We start from the raw sequence: 18,754 nt of genomic DNA on the forward strand, positions 1-18,754 counted from the left end.
GAATATTACAGCTTGTATCCTTATCAATTTTGTCATAGCCAATGTCACCAGATCAAGGAGTAACAAAATGGTCTGAAAAGAGAAAACCCAAGCATGGTGCTATGCCTTATTTTGGTTGAATCCCCCTTTTGTTTCATTGTGACACTGTTGACTTACCGTGTCAGAAAACCATAAGAGGTTTGAATCTTGATAATAGGTAAACATCCCATAGATAGGATTCAAAAGTTCCTTCAAGAGCAAAAGGAAGAATTCCTTTGTGACCCCCCCAGCATCCACTGCTTCTTCACCATCAAAGATTACCTGAAAAGACATGCAAAGTAAGGTCTCTGTAAGCTAAAATCTGATAGCAACTTCTAAGTTATTGGGGAAAGGATTAGGAATGGAGAAGAAAGAGAAGATGACACTGGTATTGCCAGGTAGTTTTGCCTGAAACTACCCAGCTTTTCGCATCAAGAATGTCACTTGAAGCTCCATTCATTTACAAAATTACAGAATTTGAGAGCTATTTAGCCCAAATCAAACCAAAAAGCAATCCCTACTAACACAAGGGCAGCTAGGTGGTGCAGTGGATAGAATGCCAGGCCTAGAGTCAGGAAGACTCATCTTCCTGAGTTCAAATCTGACCTCACACACTTACTAGCTGTGTGACCCTGAGCAAGTCACTTAACTGTTTGACTCAGTTTCCTTATCTGAAAAATGAGCTGGAGAAGAAAATGGCAAACCACTCCAGTATCTTTGCCAAGAACCCCAAATGGTATCACAAAGAGTCAGACATGACTGAAAAACAATTGAACAAGTACTACTGCATACCAAACAAGTGGTCTTCCAATCTCTGATTAAAGACCTTCATTCACTGGGAAACCATCACCTGTCAGAGTAGTCCATTCCACTTCTGGACAGTTTTAATTGTTAGGAAGTTTTCCATTCATCCAACAAGCACCGATTTAATCAGCAATTACAAAATGGGGCTACAAAAATTAGTTGCAGCTCCTGCTTTTAAAGAGTTTTCAATCAATTCGGAGAGTTAAGACAAACATCTAAAAAGGATGTAATTGGTTTACAAAGACTGAAGTACATACAAGCTAGCAAGCAACACTGTTGTGGAACACAAAGGAATGATTACCATAGGGAAATGTTTCTAGGAAGAGGTGACTCGAGTTCATGGTAATAGTGATGAATACAGACTGGCAAGATAGAAGGGAGGAGAGTACAGAAATGGAATCAAAGAATCTCAGAGTTGAAGGAGACATCAGAGGCTTTCTAATCCAACCTGTACCTGAACAAGAACCCACTCTACAACATATCCACAAAGTGGTCAACCAGCATTTGCCTGAAGATTTCTAGTGAAGGGAGCCCACGACCACCCACGGCAGCCCATCCCACTTTGAGAGAATTCTAATTGTTAGGATGTTTTTTCCTCACATGAGCCCAAGTGAGCTTCTTTGCATCTTTGCACCTTCTACCCAGCCCCTTCTCAGCAGAACTATAAGTCAAGAGTTTCTTCTTCTGCCAAATTCTATACCTCAAATTCCCTTAAACATTTGTTCCCAAAATCCCCTCTGCTTTAGTCTCAGAGAAAGAGACTCCTTTTTTTCAGGACAACTCCTCTTCTGCCCCTTACTTCCTCTTTTCCCAACACAACTAGGACCTTCCCCATCTTTCATCAACCCTTCTCACTTTTTAAGCTTCTGAACCCTTCCTAGCTGCCTAAAAGTATGTGATCTTCCTTAACTTTGAAATACTTAAATAAACTTAATTAGTACTTAACTATCACCTCCTCAAACTATAATTTTTGCTTTTCCCTTTCATTGCCAACCTTTTAGAAAAAGCTGTCTATATTCATTGACTCTATCTCCTTCCATCCCACTCACTTCCTGAAACTTTGTACTATGAGTTCTGACTCCACCACTCAACTATAACTATTCTTTCCAAGGTCATCATTGATCTCAAATGTTAAATCTTGTTCTTGGGCAGGGGTGGGGACCCTGTTGCCTCGAGGCCACATGTGGCCTTCTAGGTCCTTGGGTGTGGCCTTTTGACATCAAGTCCAAGTTTTACAGAACAAATCCTTTTATTGAGTGGATTTGATCTGTGATATTTGGATTCAGTCAAAGGGCCACACTTGAGGACCTAGAGAGTCACATGTGGCCTCAAAGACAGGTTCCCCATCCATTCTTAGGCTTCACCCTTTTGTGACCTCTCTGTAGTATCTTGCTCAGCACCTTTTCTCCTCCTCCTCAATACTCCCCCATCCCTTGATTTTCAGAATACTGCTTCTCCTGATTTTCCTCCTACCAGCCTGACTCTTCTTTTTGCCACATTCCATCTTCTTTTAGTAAATGTATCCTGAAGCTCAGCACTTGGTTTCTTTCTTTCTCTCTACATGTTTTCTCATTTCACATTCCCAGAGCACTAGTCACTCCTCTGCTCCATAAGCTTCAATAGTTCCTTGTGCTACTTACTATAAATTCTTGTATTTGGCATTTAAAGCATTTCATAACCTCTCTTCAGTTGCTCTTTGATGCTTACACATTACTCTCCTTCATGCAATCTATATCCCAGAGAAACTAGACTAACTATTGTCCCTCCTGGATGACATTCCAAATCCCACCTGGGTCTGCATAAGAAATAACATAGACTGCATATTCTACTTCCCTTAGTAACCATAGCTCCCCTCAAGGTTTAGTTCAAGAGTCTCCTCTGGAAAGGTTTTTGCTCACAAACACAGCTGTTCATCTGGTAGCTCCCTGTTATTAAGCAAGTGTCTCTCTGACATGGACGTGTAATTATTTTATACACAGCCCATATTTACAAACCTGTGACTATGCTGCACCCTGCCCCCAGTAAAATGCAAGCTATTTGACAGCAGATTGTTTTACTTTTGTATTTGTATCCTCAGTGCCTAGCAGAGGAAGCACTTAAAATCATTCAAATATAATTTATAATTCCATCAAATTCCAGGGATTCAATTAACATTTTTATGCAAATAACTCAGAAATGTAGAGGTAAATTCTCAACAATTTCTTTTTTTCTTTTTAAATTTTTAAAAATTTTTTTTTATTTTTTCCAATTACATGTAAGAACAATTTTTAATATTTTTTAGAATTTTGAGTTGCAAATTCTCTCCTTGAGAATACAATTTGATATAGATTATACATGTACAATTATGCAAAATATATTTTTATATCAGACATGTTGCAAAAAAACCCGAAAAAAATAAAGTAAAAAAAAATCTATGCTTCAAACTGCATGCAGATTCCATTGGTTCTTTTCTCTGCCATTTTTCATCATAGGTCCTTCAGAATTGTCTCAGATTATTGTACTGCTGAGAAAAGCTAAGTCATTCATGGTTAATCATAGTACAATATTGCTGTCATTGTTTACACTGTTCTCCTCACTTCTGCTCACTTCATTTTGTTCACATAAGTCATTCCAGGTTTTTCTGAAAGCACCTGCTCATCATTTCTTGTAGCACAATAAGGATCCATCACTATCATATACCATAATTTTTCCAGCCTTTCCCCAATGACAGGTATCCACAAAATTTCTAATTCTTTGCCACCATGAAAAGAACTGCTATGAATATTTTTGTACATAGAGATCCTTTTCCTTTTTCTGTAATCTCTCTAGGATACAGACAGTAGTGTTATTGCCTGGTCAAAGAGTATGTACAATTTGATAACCCTTTAGACATAGTTCCAAATTGCTTTCCAGAATGTTTAGATCAGTTCACAACTCCACCAACAGCACATTAGTGTTTCAATTTTTTCACATTCCCCTTCTGTCATATTAGCCAATGAGGCAGGTGTGAGGTGGTGAAATGATCAAGATGGATTCATTCAAGGTTTTTAGCTTACTTTGAAAGCTGAGATCCTATTAATTGGTAGATTTGTGCTATACTAATAAAATGATGGTGCTTGGAACTTTTGCCCCAGGTGACCTGCTTTAACTATTACAGTGGTATGTAGTTGTTTTAATTTGCATTTTTCTAATCAGTAGTGATTTAGAACATTTTTTCATATGACTATAGTTAGCTTTGGTTTTTTCTTTTGAAAACAACCTTTTCATATCCTCTGACCATTTATCAGTTGGGGAATGACTTGTAATCTTATAGATTTGACTCAGCTCTCTATATATTTGAGAAATGAGGCTTTTATCAGAGAAACTTGCTGGAAAAAATATTTTCCAGTTTTCCAGTTTGCTTTTCTTCTAATCTTGGCTGCACAGGTTTTGTTTGTGCAAAACCTTTTTAATTTAATCAAAATTATTCATTTTACTTCCCATAATGTTCTCTCTTGCTTTATCATAAATTTTTCTCTCATCCACAGATCTGACAAGAAATTCCATGCTCCCCTAAGATGCTTATGATATCACCCTTTACATCTAAATCATGTACCCATTTTGACCTTATCTTGGTATACAGTGTGAGAAACCTAGTTTCTGCCAAACTGCTTTCCACTTTTCCCAGCAATTTTTGTCAGTTACTTCTTATCCCTAAAGTTTCAATCTCTGCATTTATCAAACATTAACTTACTATGGTCATGTACTACTATGTTCTACATACCTAATCTATTCCACTTGAACACCACTATATTTATTTATCAGTACCAGACTGTTTTTGATGATTACCATTTTGTTATTCAGTTTGAGATCTGGTAGTGCTAGGCCACCTTTTTTCACATTTTTTTTCATTAATTCCCTTGATATTCTTGACCTTTTGATCTTCAAGATGAATTATATTATTTTTTTCTATTCCATAAAACAATTTCTTGGTAGTTTGGTTGGAATTACATTGAATAAGTAAATTAATTTAGGTAGAATTGTCACCCACAAGCAATTAGCATTCCTCCAATTCTTTAGATCTGACTTTGTGTGAAATTGTTTTGTAATTGTGTTCATATAGTTCCCAAGTTTGTCTTGGCAGGTAGACTCCCAAGTATCTTATACTGCCTACAGTTATTTTAAATGGAATTTCTCTATCTCCTGCTGTTGCACTTTGTTGGCAATAAACAGAAATGCTAATGATTTATGTGGGTTTATTTGATACCCTGCAACTTTGTTGTAGTTAATTATTTCAAATGGTTTTTTAATTGATTCTCTAGGATTCTCTAATTATACCATCATATCATCTGTAAAGAGTGATAGTTTTTTCCTCATTGCCCATTCTAATTTCTTTCTTTTTCTTTTCTTATTACCATAGCTAGCATTTCTAGCACAATACTGAATAATAGTGGTGATAACGGGCATCCCTGCTTCAACCTGACGTTAATGGGAAAACTTCTAGTTGGTCCCCATTACAGATTATGTTTGCTGACGGTTTTAGACAGAGACTACTTACCATTTTAAGGGGAATCTCCATTTATTCCTATGATTTCTAGAGTTTTTAATAGAAATAAGTGTTGTTTTTTGTCAAAAGCTTTTTCTGTATCTACTGAGATAATCATATGTTTCATGGTGGGTTTGTTATTGATATGGATGATTATGTTGATACATTTCCTAACACTGAACCAGCCCTGCATTCCTGGTAGAAATCTGACTTGGTCATAATTTTATAATCTTCATAATATATTGCTGTAATCTTCTTACTAGTATTTTATTTAATTTTTTTGTATCAATCTTCATTAAGTAAATTGTTCTATAGTTTTCTTTCTTTGTTTTTGTTCTTCTTCATTTATGTATCAGCACCATATTTGTGTTGTTAAAGCAATTTGGTAGGATTCCTTCTTTGCCTATTTTCCAAACAATTTATATAACAAGAATGAACTGTTCTTTAAGTGTTTGGTAGAATTCCCTTGTGAATCCATCTGGCCCTGGGGATTTTTTCTTAAGAAGTCCATCAATGGCTTGTTCAATTTATTTTTCTAAAATTGGGTAATTTAAGTATTCTATTTCCTCTTCCTAAACTGGGCAATTTATATTTTTGCAAATATTCATTCATTTCACTTAAGATTGTCATATAACTGGGCAAAATAACTCCTAATAGCTGCTTCAATTTCCTCTTCATTGCTGGTGAGTTTACCCTTTTCATGTTTGAATCTAGTAATTTGGTTTTCTTCTTTCCTATTTTTGATCAAATTAACCAATGATTTATCTATTTTATTGGGTTTTTTTTATCATAAAACCAGTTCCTAGTCTATTTATTAGTTCAATGACTTTCTTACTTTCAATGTTATTTATCTTTGATTTCTTTTTAGGATTCTCAAACTAGTGTTTAATTGGGGATTAAAAATTGTTCTTTTTCTAGTTTGTATTTGTTTGTCCAATTCATTGATCTGCTCTTTCTCTATTTTATTGAAGTAAGCATTTAGACATATATAATTTCCCCTAAATATTGCTTTGACTGTATCCCACAAATTTTGGTATGTTCTTGTATTGTTATTCTCTTTAATTAAATTATTGATTGATTCTATAATCTTTTATCCATTTATTCTTTACGATTAGATTTTTTCCTAATTAATCTTTAATCTGTTTCCATGGCTCTGTACTGAATGTAAATTTTACTGCATTATGATCTGAAAAGGATGTATTTAATTTTTCTGCATTTAATTGTGAGGCTTTTACGACCTAATAATATGTTCAATTTTTATGTAGGTGCCATGTGCTGTTGAAAAAAGGTTTATTCCTTTCTCTTCCCATTCAGTTTTCTCCAGAGGTCTATCATAGCTAACTTTTCTAAAATTCTATTCCTCTTCTTAGCTTCTTTTTTGTTTTGTTAGATTTATCTACTTCTCATATAGGAAAGTTGAGGTTTCCCACTAGTACAGTTTTACTGTCTATTTCTTCCTATAACTCATTTAACTTATCCTTTAAGAATTTGGATGCTGCACCATTTGGTGCATATACATTTAGAATATATATTACTTCATTGCCTACGGTACCTTTTAGCAAAATGTAGTTTGCCTCTTATCTCTTTTAATTAGATCTATTTTTGCTTTGTCTGAGATCAAAATGGCTACTCCTGCTCTTTTCTTTTCACATCAGCTGAAGCATAACAGATTCTGCTCCAGCCCCTTACTTTTACTAGTGAGTTTCTTATAAACAACACATTGTCACCTATTTTTTAACCCACTCTACTTTCTGCTTCCTTTTTATGGGTGAGTTCATCCCATTCACAGTTATGATTACAAACTATTTCCCTCTATCCTATCCCCTTCCCATTATCTTTCTCTCTCTCTCTCTCCTTTTTACCCTTTCCCTCCTCAAAAGTCTATTTTGCTTTGGACTATTATATCCCTTAATCTGCCCTCCCTTCCTCTTAGTGCCCTCCCCTCCTATTTACCTGCAGGGCAAAGTAAATTTCTATCCCCAACTGAGTGTATATTTTATTCTCTCTTTGAGTCAATTCTGATAGTAAGGTTCAAGCACTACCCAACAACACCCATAATTTCCTCCACTGTAAAAGTTCTTCATTTTGTGCCTTTCTAATGTGAAATAATTTACCACATTCTACCTCTCCCTTTCCCCTTCTCCTAATTCATCCCTCTTTCTCACCCCTTCATTTTGTTTTATTTTGGGGGGATCATCCCAACATAGTCAACTCATACCTGTGCCCTCTAATGATACTCCTTCTAACTGTCCTAATAATGACAAAGTTCTTTAGAGTTACCAGTATCATCTTCCCATGTAAGAATGTAAACAGTTGAACCTAACTGAATACCTTATGATTTCTCTTTCATGTTTATAATTTTATGCTTCTCTTGAGTCTTGTTTTTGAGAGAGTCAAATATCCTATTCAGCTTTGGTCTTTTCATAAGAAATGCTTTAAAGTCCTCTGTTTCATTAAATATCCATTTCCCTCCAAAGGCTTATGCTCAGTTTTGCTGAGTAAGTGATTCTTGGTTGTAATCATAGCTACTTTGCCTTTCAGAATATCACATTCCAAGTTCTCTGATCCTCTAATGTAGAAGCTGCTAAATCTTAAATGATTCTAATTGTAGCTCTATAATATGTCAATTATTTCTTTCTGGCTACTTGCAATAATTTCTCCTTGACCTGGGAAGCCTGGAATTTGGCTATATATACATACATACATACATACACACACACACACACATATATATATACACACACACACACATATATACACATATATTATATATGTGTATATATGTGTGTGTGTGTGTATATATATATGTGTGTATATATATATATATATATACATCCTCAATCTATTTTCCAGGTCATTTATTTTTCCAATGAGATATTTCACATTTTCTTCTATTTTTTCATTCTTTTAACTTTATTGTTCTTTATGTCTCATGGAGTCATTAGCCTCCCCATGCTCAATTCTACTTTTTAAGGTATTATTTTCTTCAGTGAACCTCTGTATCTCCTTTTCCATTACACCAATTCTACTTTTTAAGGAGTTCTTGAATTTCTACACCACTTTTTCCATTTGGCCAATTCTGCTTTTTAAGGAATTCTTCAGTGGATTTTGGTGCCTCTTCTACCATTTGGTCAGTTCTGTTTTTTAAGGTTTTATTTTCTTCAGTAATATTCTATGACTCCTTTACAAAGCTATTAACTCTCTTTTCATAATTTTCTTGTGTCACTCTCACTTCTTTTCCCAAATTTTCTTCTACCTCTCTTATTTGATTTTTAAAATTATTTTTGAGCTCTTCTAGGAATTCTTTTTGGGCCTGTGCCCAATTCACATTTTCTTTGAAGCTTTGCATGGAACTGTTTTGATTTAGTTGTCTTCCAAGTTTGCATCTTGATCTTCCCTGTTACCATAGTAACTTTCTATCATCAGAACCTTTTTTTTTTTTTTGGTTTGGTCATTTTTTCAGCCATTTCTTCACTTATAATTTTATTTTTCAGTTGGGCTCTGTCCCCAGGGTGGAGGGGGCACTATCCCAAGCTTCAGGACTCTCTTGATGATATTTTCAGAGATAGCTCTGGGGGGTCTGCAGGTTGGTTCTTCCAAGGTGGTACAATCTAAGGAGAGGTCTGGTCATTGTTCTCTTGGTTTTTGCTCTGGTCTGTGAGTGAAGAAAAGTATTCTTCTCTACCCTGGAACTGTGACCGGGTCCCCTGCACCTCTGCAGCCATAAACACTAGTGAGCTACTGTTCCTCTTAGCTCTACAGCTATGACCTGGAACTGTGTATGGGCAATGTGACAGAGTTCTGAACTCAGTGGCAGCAAAGGATTCCCTGTAATGTACTTCTGACCAATTTTCCAGCTCCTTTACCATCTGTGGGTTGAGAGCTCCCAAATGCCTGATGCCACCGATGAAATGCCTCCAAGGCCTGCTGTTGGCACCCCAGTGCAGCATCATCTATGCTGGGCTCCTGGTCTGACCACCATCTCACTGAGACAGACCTTTCCTACAGACCTCCCAAGTTATCCTGGGCTGTGAAAAGTGTTTAATCCTTACCTTTTGTTGATTCTGCCACTCCAGAATTCGTTTTGAGGTGCTATTTTAAAATTGTTTGGATGAAACTTTGGGAGAACTCAAGTGAGACCCTGCCTTTACTCTACCATCTTGGCTCAGCCTTCCCTTAAACTTTTTTTTTCAATTAACAAGTATTTACTTTCTATCCCTTCTAGTTTCCCTCCTGACCAATCAGAGAGGAAAAAAGAAAAAGAAAACCCATGCAACAAGTAAGTATGGTTAAGGAAAACAACTTCCTGCATTGGCCAATGTCGAAAACATATATCTCCTTCCCTATCCTGAATCCATAAATTCTTCATAAAGTGGTGGGGAGCCTGCTTAATCTGCAAGTTCTCTGGAATTCTGACTGGTCACTTTATTGATCAGCATTCCAAAATCTTAAAAAGGTTTTTGTCTTTGCAATATTTTTGATAGTGAATAAATGTTCTGATTCATTCATTCATTCTGTATCAGTTCATATAGGCCTTACCAAATGTCTTTAAAACCACATATTTTTTATAATTTTTAAATTAAATTTAAAATTTTTATTTTATTTTTAAAAATACATTATCAAGAATTTTTTTCTCCCACTGGAAAAGAAAAACAAAAACAAAAACAAAAACAAAGCTCTTGAACAAATAAGCATAGATAAGCAAAACACATCTCAGTATCAGCCACTTCCAACAATTTGTGTCTCATTCTGCAGATTAGTGCACGCACTTTCTGTCAAGAGGTGGGTAACCTCCTCTGGAATCATGGTTGAGCATAACTCAAAAGTCTTTCAAAATCATTAATTTTTACAATGTGATGTAAAAGTTGTTCTCCTGGTTCTGCTCACTTCACCCTGCATAAGCTTAGATAAGTCTTCCCAGGTTTCACTGAAATTTTTCTCATATTTTCCTATAGTACAATATATTCTATTACATTTCTATTGCACAATTGCTGTCATTCCCAAACTGATAGCAACCCCACTAATTTCCAGTTCTTTTCTACTCCAAAAAAAAGCTGCTATTAACATTTTTGTACATATCAATGATTTCCTTCTTTGATATCTCTGGAATAGAGGTCTAGCAGAGGTATCCTTAGGTCACAGTTTAGTTACTTTTTTGGCATAATTCCAAATTGCTTTCCAATGGCAGAACCAATTCACAGCTCCATCAACAGCATGCCTGTTTTCACACAGCCCCTCCAATATTTGGCATTTCCTTTTTTTGCCAAACTTACTAATGCAATGAGTTTGAAGTGGAAACTCAACTTAAATTTCTATTTTGGTGTTTAATTGGTGGTTTTTAATTTGTTGGGTTTCTAGGTTTGTTTGTTTTAGTAGCATGTTCAATTTGTTGATCTGCTTTCTGAAAACATTTGGAGATATAAATATCTCAGTAGTTCATTGGCTGATTTCCCCAATTTGGGGGGATGTTGTCTCATCATATTTAATGAAATTACTGTTTCTATCATTTGTCCTTGGACTCACCTAGAACAAGTTATTTAAGTTATTTAAATTATTTAATTTCTAATTAATTTGTAATCTTTGTTTCATAGTTCTTTTATTGAAGGTAATTTTATTGTATTATGGTCAATAAATGATGCATTTAATATTTCTGCATTTGTTTGTGAGTTTTTGTGCCTTAATTTACCCTAAGGTTAATTTTTGTGAAAGTGCCACGCACAACTGAGACAACATTTATATTCCCATTGAATATTCTCTATACATCTATTATAACAACCTTTTCTAAAAATCTATTCAGGTCTTTCTTTTTTTGTTATATTTTCCTGGATCTGAGAGGGGTAAACTAAGGTCCCCTACTTTTATAGTTTTGCTCTCTACTTTTCACTATAATTCATTTAAATTTCCTTTAGGAATTTATGCTATTTTTTTCTTTATAAATTTAGATGACATTTTGCGCATTTGTTTAATATCGATATTAATACAATGATACTTAAGGTCCATGATATCTTTTAGCAAAATGTAGTTTATCTCTTTTAGTTGCTTCTATTTTTGCTGTTACTTTTTCTAGACCATGATTGCTACTTTTGCCTTTTTTACTTTATCTAAAGAATATCAAAGATTCTGCTCCAGCCTCTTAGAAGAGGCTTCTTGTAACTACCAGTGTTATTGGATTCTGGTTTCTAATCCATTCTGCTTTCTTCTTTCATTTTATTTCACATTCATACTTAAGATTGCTAATTGTGTATTTCCCTTTATTCTATTCTCTTTTTCCCCACCACCCCACTCCTTAAGAGTCTGCTTTGCTCTGATATCTCCTTTAATCTGCTCTATCTCTTATCTACCCTCCTTTCCATTCCCTTAACACCTTTCCCTCCTGTTTCCCTGTTGGGTGAAATATATTTCTGTACCCAAAAGTGTGTACATGTATCCCTCCCTCTTTGAGCACTTCAAATGAAAGTGAGGTTTAAGCATCACCCACTCCTCACTTCCTCCTCGTTATATGGATTTCTATTTTCTTATTCTATTATCTATTATCTCATAAAGATAATTTTCTCCATTCTTACTTTCCTTTCCTTCCCCCATCTCCCAGTATATTATTCTTCCTTATCATTTGCATTCTTTTCAGGTCATCAAAACATAACATAATCACTTCCAGGCCTTTTATCTCATTATACTCCCTTCTAGCAGTCCTGATGATGATGACGAGGTAGCTAAGTGGCACAGTGGATAAAGTGCTGTGCCTGGAATCAGGAAGACCAAGATCAACTCCAGCCCTAGAAATGTACTAGCTGTGTGACTATGGGCAAGACGATTCACCTGTTTGCCTCAGTTTCCTCATCTATAAAATGTGGATAACACTAGCACCTACTTTCCAGGTTGGATAAAAATTGAATAATATTTATAAAGTGCTTAGCAAAATGCTTAGCACATTAGTTGGTAGGTCCTACATAAATGCCAGTTATTATTATTATCATCATTATCATTACTGTTAGAGTCTAATAACTTAACCTTGCTTAGTCTCTTATGATTGATTGCTCGTGCTTACCTCTTTACATTTCTCTTGATTCCCATCTTTGCATTTCTTTTTCTTTTTTTGGCAAGGCAATTGGGGTTCAGTGACTTGCCCAGAGTCACACAGCTAGTAAGTGTTATGTGTCTGAGGCCAGATTTGAACTCAGGTCCTCCTGACTCCAGGGCCGGTGCTCTATCCACTGCGCCATCTAGCTGGGCATTTCAAAGTTTCTACACAGCGTTTGGTCTTTTCATCAGGAATGTTTGGAATTCATTCATCAAATTTATTAAAGATCCACTGTTGCCTTTGTAGGCAACAATATTCTGTTTTCCTTGGCTAATTATTTTTGGCCATAAGCCTAGATAACTTGATATACTTATATATATATATATATATAACTAGATATATATAACTAGATAACTTATGGAATATAATATCCCAAGCTCTTTATTCCTTGATATTAGTGGCTGCTAGATTTTGTATAATCCAAGGTGGCTTTTCAGGACTTCTTTCTGGCTGTTGATTTTTGCTCTGACCTGTATTTTGGCTAAAATATTTCTGAGACTTTTGATTTGAAAGTTTTTTCAAAAAGCTATTGGTAGATTCTTTCAATTTCTACTTTGCTGTCTGGTTTTAAGATGTGGGCATTATTTTCAGAGATTTCCTGAAATAAAATGTCTAGAATCTTCTTTTAGTCATGACATTCAAGTAGTCCAGTAAGTTTTAAATTATCTCTCTTTGACCTCTATTCCAGGCGAGTTTTTGCTATGAGATTATATTTCACATTTTCTTCTATTTTTCTGTCTTTTGACTTTTAAAATATTTATTGATGTCTTGTGGAATCATAGCTTCTATTTGTGCAATTCTAATTTTTCAGTGAGCAATTTTCTTTGATAACATTTTTGTACCTCTTGTTCCAAGCTGTTAGTTCTTTTCCCATTTTTTCCTCTACCTCTCTCATTTGGTTTTTAAAATTACCCCCTCCCCCTTTTAACTCATGCTTTAACTCTTTCCAGGAATTCTGGTTAGACTTCCATCCAAGTTCTGTTTTCTTTGAAGTTTTGCTTGTGGATATTTAAGTCAATCTCTTCTTTGTGATTTATGTCTTAAGCTTCTCTGTTATCATAACTCTTTAGGATTTTGTTTGTTTGTTTGCTCATTCTTCCAGTCTACTGCTTGACTTTGCACTTTGTGTTAATGCTGGATTCTGTGCACTAAGAGAGAATGTCTGTCCCAAGTGTCTGTCCTGTTATATCCTTTCTGATGCTTTTCACAGCTCAGGCTGGGGAATCTGTAATCTTTCAGTGCTCCCAAAGTGATACTGGTTTGACCAGTGCCTTTCGGATCTGAGCTCTGCAAGTTCTTCATCTAGGTTTGGATCTGTTGGCTTGACCCTGGTTGGAAGCTTCAGGAGGTGGGAAGTTCAACAGGTTCAGAGAGACTGAAGTATAGATTTCTCTTTGGTCTGGGACTCTTGTCTGGGTTATTGCACTGCAGGCTTCTACTCCAGCTAGAGGCTAACATCAAGTGTCCACTCTGTTCCTGGGACGAGACCCACACACAGCTACTGTTTACTTCAGAATACAGTCCTCAGTATATAGCTAGCATCCACTAGAGACCATTCTACTCTACCACCTCTATGTGAAAATCCCTGCCTCAGTCTGATCCAGGACTGGGGAATGGGGGAAAGCGCTACCATATGGCACCCATTCCTACTCCCTGGAATGCAAGGTTCAGGGATCTCCTAGGATGTCTTCCTGTACTAGGGTTCAGTCTTGGTTCTCTTTCAGTGTCTGCTATGCATGTGGCACATTCCAAGCTAGACTCATTCCACAGGCTTCACTGTCTCTCCAGTTCTTGGACTTCCCAATCAGAATCAGGCCTGGTGTTTTTCTTTGAGAAGAGGTTTATGAAGGAGGGTCAGTGGGGGAGCTAGGTTGTACTTTTTCCTATACTCTACTATTTTGATCTAATCTTTAAATGGTACACAGTCTCAGGCCCAGTCTGAGTTGAATTTGTGACCCTGCTTTTTGTCTGTAGGCCCTTACTTTATGCTAGATAGCTATGCTCAGACTTGTCCTGAATGGAACCCATTTCTAGAGCCCACAGGTGTCTGGCTGTCTTCCTAAGCTGACTTGGGCTAGAAAAAGTGGTTCATTGTGGTTTCTCCCCAGATCTCCTGATCATTATTAAGTACAGTGTTCTGCTTCCTCCTACTCCACCATCATTGCCAGTCCCCTGATTAACTCTTTTCTGAGCTCTCTATTCCTGTATCATCAACTACCTATTGGACATTGCCACCTGCTTGTCCCACAGGCACCTCTAACTCAACATGTTCAAAATAGAACTCATTATCATCTCCCTAAAACCTATCCCTATTCATAAGTTCCCTATTTCTGTTTATTTGATAGTTTAGTGAACCTTCATTCTTCCAATCATCAATGTTTAACATCGTGCAGTCATCCTCTACAACTGATTTTCCTTCACCTCCCATATCCAACCAGTTACCAAGTCTTTTCAATTCTACCTATATATTACATTTCTCTTATCTGTCCTCTTCTTTCTCACGTGGCCACAAAGCTGAAGAAAATTGCTGGATTACACCAAGCATATTTTGTATTGCTAGAGTTGACACAATTTTGAAAGTGATCCACAACTACAATTCTTCAGAGACTGGGATATTCCATAATGTACAGTCAAAGAGCATCAGCAAAAGAATACTACTGTTCAAAAAGATAGCTCTCTGAGTCAAAGAATAGTTTGGGGTCATTAAAAGCAACGTGCAATTTTCCAAATACAATAAAATTATTTCTCTTATTTCTACCCAATTCTAGGTCCAGCTCAATGTCTGTCCAAGACACATGTATCGATGAGGCATATCATCAAATTGAGTATTATAGTCCAAATGACGCATTCTCATCCAATTTCCTTTTCTGTGTCCAGTTAAATCAAATGTTTTAAAGTGGTCGTGCATCTAATTTAGGTGGTTCTGTAATGTTATAGGACTTTATTGATGTAAAACATAATCAGTGAACCTCATCATTTATAAAGACTCTCTTTTCTATTTATTTAGACTCTGAGCTGGATAACTTCCATGACAATGGCAAATAACTTGAGTGAACATATATACGCTTGTTGTATCTTTACTTGATAAGAAGAGAGTTGTTGAACAAATTTCTTTCTGTTGTATCTCATTCAAGGAATCTTATATGATTCTGACAAATGCAATGGAGACAAATTGTTGTCAGACCAAATGAGTCAATAAACAATAAGTGCATCTTGTATTGACTAACTCTTGTTAGTCAATTATGTGAATATAAAGTGGAGTCTGACACAAAAAAAGTTCTCAAAATGATTGTACACTACACTCAAACTACAGCAGACATATTTCTCTTAAACACTTTACTACATACTGTTTGGAAAACCAATAAAGTAATTAGAAAGGATAAATCAGAGAATCTCACTTTCAGAGGCTTTTTCAAATCAATGTCAGAGTGAATACTCAGCTCTCTTAGGGCATCTCCAACAAGGTTGCTCCTGCGAACATGAAGGACAAGGAATGGGCTTCTGGCCAGCAGAGGCTCCAACGTAAGGAGCATGAACACATTCTGCAAATTTGCTCCATTGATAGCGACCTAGAAAATGGTGCCAAAAAAATGACCATAAAGAACTTCTTTGGAGAATACCTAAAAGCAGAGATATGAAGACCTTAATGGTGTTATAAGTGCTTGGTTTGGCTTTTTCTTATAATTGTTATAGCGGTTTCTCACCTAAGTACAATAAACAAGAATTGTTTTAGTTTGGGAGTTATGTTGAACAACTAAAACTACTTACTGAAAAACATGGTCTCTAAACTAATTTGAGATAAAGTGATTAGAACTAATCATTAAGTCTAGAATAACACACCTTCAGGATTATCAACATCAACAAAAAAGTTTCAAAGTAAATAGAAATCTATCCACATAGCAGTTTTTGTTCTTTGAAAAATATAATTCACTCTAACTCAAATTAAAATCTATCAGTCCTGTATCGGTATCATGCAACCTCCACTATGAAAACACCCATAGTATCAATATGATAATATAAAGAAAGGATAGGAATTTGAACACTTTTGTCAGTGTTAAATCAAATGATTTAACTGTGTTGTGTTTGCAAGTACAACTATTATAAAAGTACCTATAATTTAGCACTTCTTTGAACAAATGAAGATTTCCAAGCCTCAATCTAAGAATTACATGTTATAATATTCAAAATAAAACTCTAGCATAAAAGAGTAATTTGGATGATTGCTTAATGCTATGATCGAATTCAGCCCCTAATATTTTCTACTATTATGCAAAAATTACAATGGAATTCTATGGTGCAAGAAGGATATTTTTAGAAATGATACCTGCATCTGCAGTTCAGCATCTGTCTGTAACATTTTGGTCTTAGCTTGAGCATCAAAGACAAATGGATAAGAACAGAGAGTCACAGCATCCTGGAATGAAACACATTATTATTAGCAATATTTAAAGGATAATGCAAAGTACTATGTCAAAAAGGCAAGAAGCAAAGGGGGAAAAAAGAAGGATTATGTACCTGCATTATAGATGGTCTAACTTTCTGTGGAAAGAAAAATAACAAATAAAATATCGTTCTTGTTTTCCAAACCCAGCATTCCCCCACCCAAGAATGTCATCAATGTCATATACATACAAATGTTATTCATTTAGTCAAACTGCATATTTGGTCATGTAAATAATTCATCAGAAGGATTGTCTGAATTTCTGATTGAGGAGACAGGTGTCATGAAGCTGTCTAAAGGAAGATCACAGGAATTACATTACTGTCTTCACTATGTGTACTGTTCGGGTTCTACTTTCTCTGTTCTGTATCAATTCATATTAGTTTTCCCACATTTCCCTAAATTCTTCATACTCATTTCTTATGGTACAATAATATTTCATTACATTCACATATCACAATTGATTCTGCCATTCTCTAATCAATAAATATCCATTTTCCCAGTTTTTTGCTATCAAAAAAAATATGGCTATAAATATTTTGGTATATTTAAGAACTTTTCACACATCTTTGACTTTCTTTAGGGTATATGCTGGGTCAAGAAGGGCCATAAACAAGCAGGTCAATAACTTTCCTTAGAAAATTCCAAATTGTTTTTCAGAATGGTTGGGTCTAACTCACTGCTTCACCAGAGTACATTAATGTGCCTTTCTTTTCATAGTCCCTCTAACACTACTTCCAGCTTTTATCATTTTTGTTAATTTGATAGATATAAACGAAAACTAGATTTGCTTAAATTTGCATTTCTTTCATTTAGCAATTCTTTTGAAATCCATTTGTATTTGAAAGTCACTGCATTTTTAATTTAGCAATTCTTTTGAAAAATATACATTTTTAAAATTTTCTTTTTCCCCAATTACATGTAAAAACAATTTTAACATCTGTTTTTGTAAAATTTTGGGTTCCAAATTCTCTCCTGTACCCTCTCCCCTTCTCCCCCCACATTGAGAAGGCAAGCAATTTGATATAGGTTACATATGTTTACCAAATCGAAAGCCATTTGTTGATATCCTTTGACCATTTATCTTTGAAAAATGGCTCTTGGGCATATGTATGTGTTATGTATGTATTAGTTACATATATCTACATGTATGTATTATATGTGTATTACATACATGTGTATATTGTGTGTATTACATACATATGTTCACATGTACATGTGTATGTTTCTTTGGATAGCTGACTTTTTTTTTCAGGATATTTGATGTAAAGTTGCATTCATACACCTCACTTCCAACACTGCCAATCAACAGTTTCTTTTCTTATTCAAGTTACATTTATTTTGCTTCTTTTAATCACTTCTATTCCCTATGTGGTTATGAAATCTCCCTTTAACTATAGTTCTGAAATGTGCCTCCTTCTGGCCTTCTTTAAGATTTTTAGGATGTGACTATTCATATTTAAATCACTTATTCATTTGGAACTTTTCATAAAATATAACATAAATTCTGGTCTAAGACAACTCTCCATCAAACCATTTTCCAGTTTTCCCAGCAATTGTTATTAAAATGAAAGCCCTTCCCCTAGTAGTATAATCTATTGGCTTTTTGTGTTTGTTTGCTTCTAGATCACTCTTGTCTAACCTACTCCAATGACTTATTTTCCATTTTTAACCACTACCAAATAGTATTTATTAAGAATACATTTTAATATACTTGAAGAAATCTCCAAGTGATATAAAGTCCCTTTCATTTTTGCTTCTCCTTTATTTCCCTCAAGATTCAAGATATTGTGTTCCCCCAAATAAAGTGTATTTTTATTTTTGTCCATTTCTTCTTATTTTTGGTAGTTTTGTTGGCATAGCACCAAATCTAAATCTATAAATTAATTTAGGTGATATAGTCATTTTT

At 35.2% G+C, this 18,754-nt stretch overlaps 1 protein-coding gene across 3 annotated transcripts in view; it reads right to left on the reverse strand.

Moving 5' to 3' along the window:
• Window positions 1–18,754, reverse strand: part of HERC3 (HECT and RLD domain containing E3 ubiquitin protein ligase 3) — a 107,834-nt gene that overhangs the window by 24,950 nt on the left and 64,130 nt on the right. For 2 of the 3 annotated variants that reach the window (XM_027853346.1, XM_027853345.1), the window contains exons 16-19: window positions 16,920–16,943; window positions 16,729–16,818; window positions 15,803–15,973; window positions 157–300 (exon numbers count right to left, since the gene is read on the reverse strand). In XM_027853346.1, coding sequence (XP_027709147.1) covers window positions 157–300; window positions 15,803–15,973; window positions 16,729–16,818; window positions 16,920–16,943 — 429 coding nt within the window. The remainder of the gene's footprint in view (window positions 1–156; window positions 301–15,802; window positions 15,974–16,728; window positions 16,819–16,919; window positions 16,944–18,754) is intronic. The other variant, XM_027853347.1, reaches the window with a different exon arrangement.

The sequence above is a fragment of the Vombatus ursinus genome, unplaced genomic scaffold (assembly GCF_900497805.2).
Source record: "Vombatus ursinus unplaced genomic scaffold, bare-nosed wombat genome assembly UNPS02009975.1, whole genome shotgun sequence".
NCBI lineage: Eukaryota > Metazoa > Chordata > Mammalia > Diprotodontia > Vombatidae > Vombatus > Vombatus ursinus.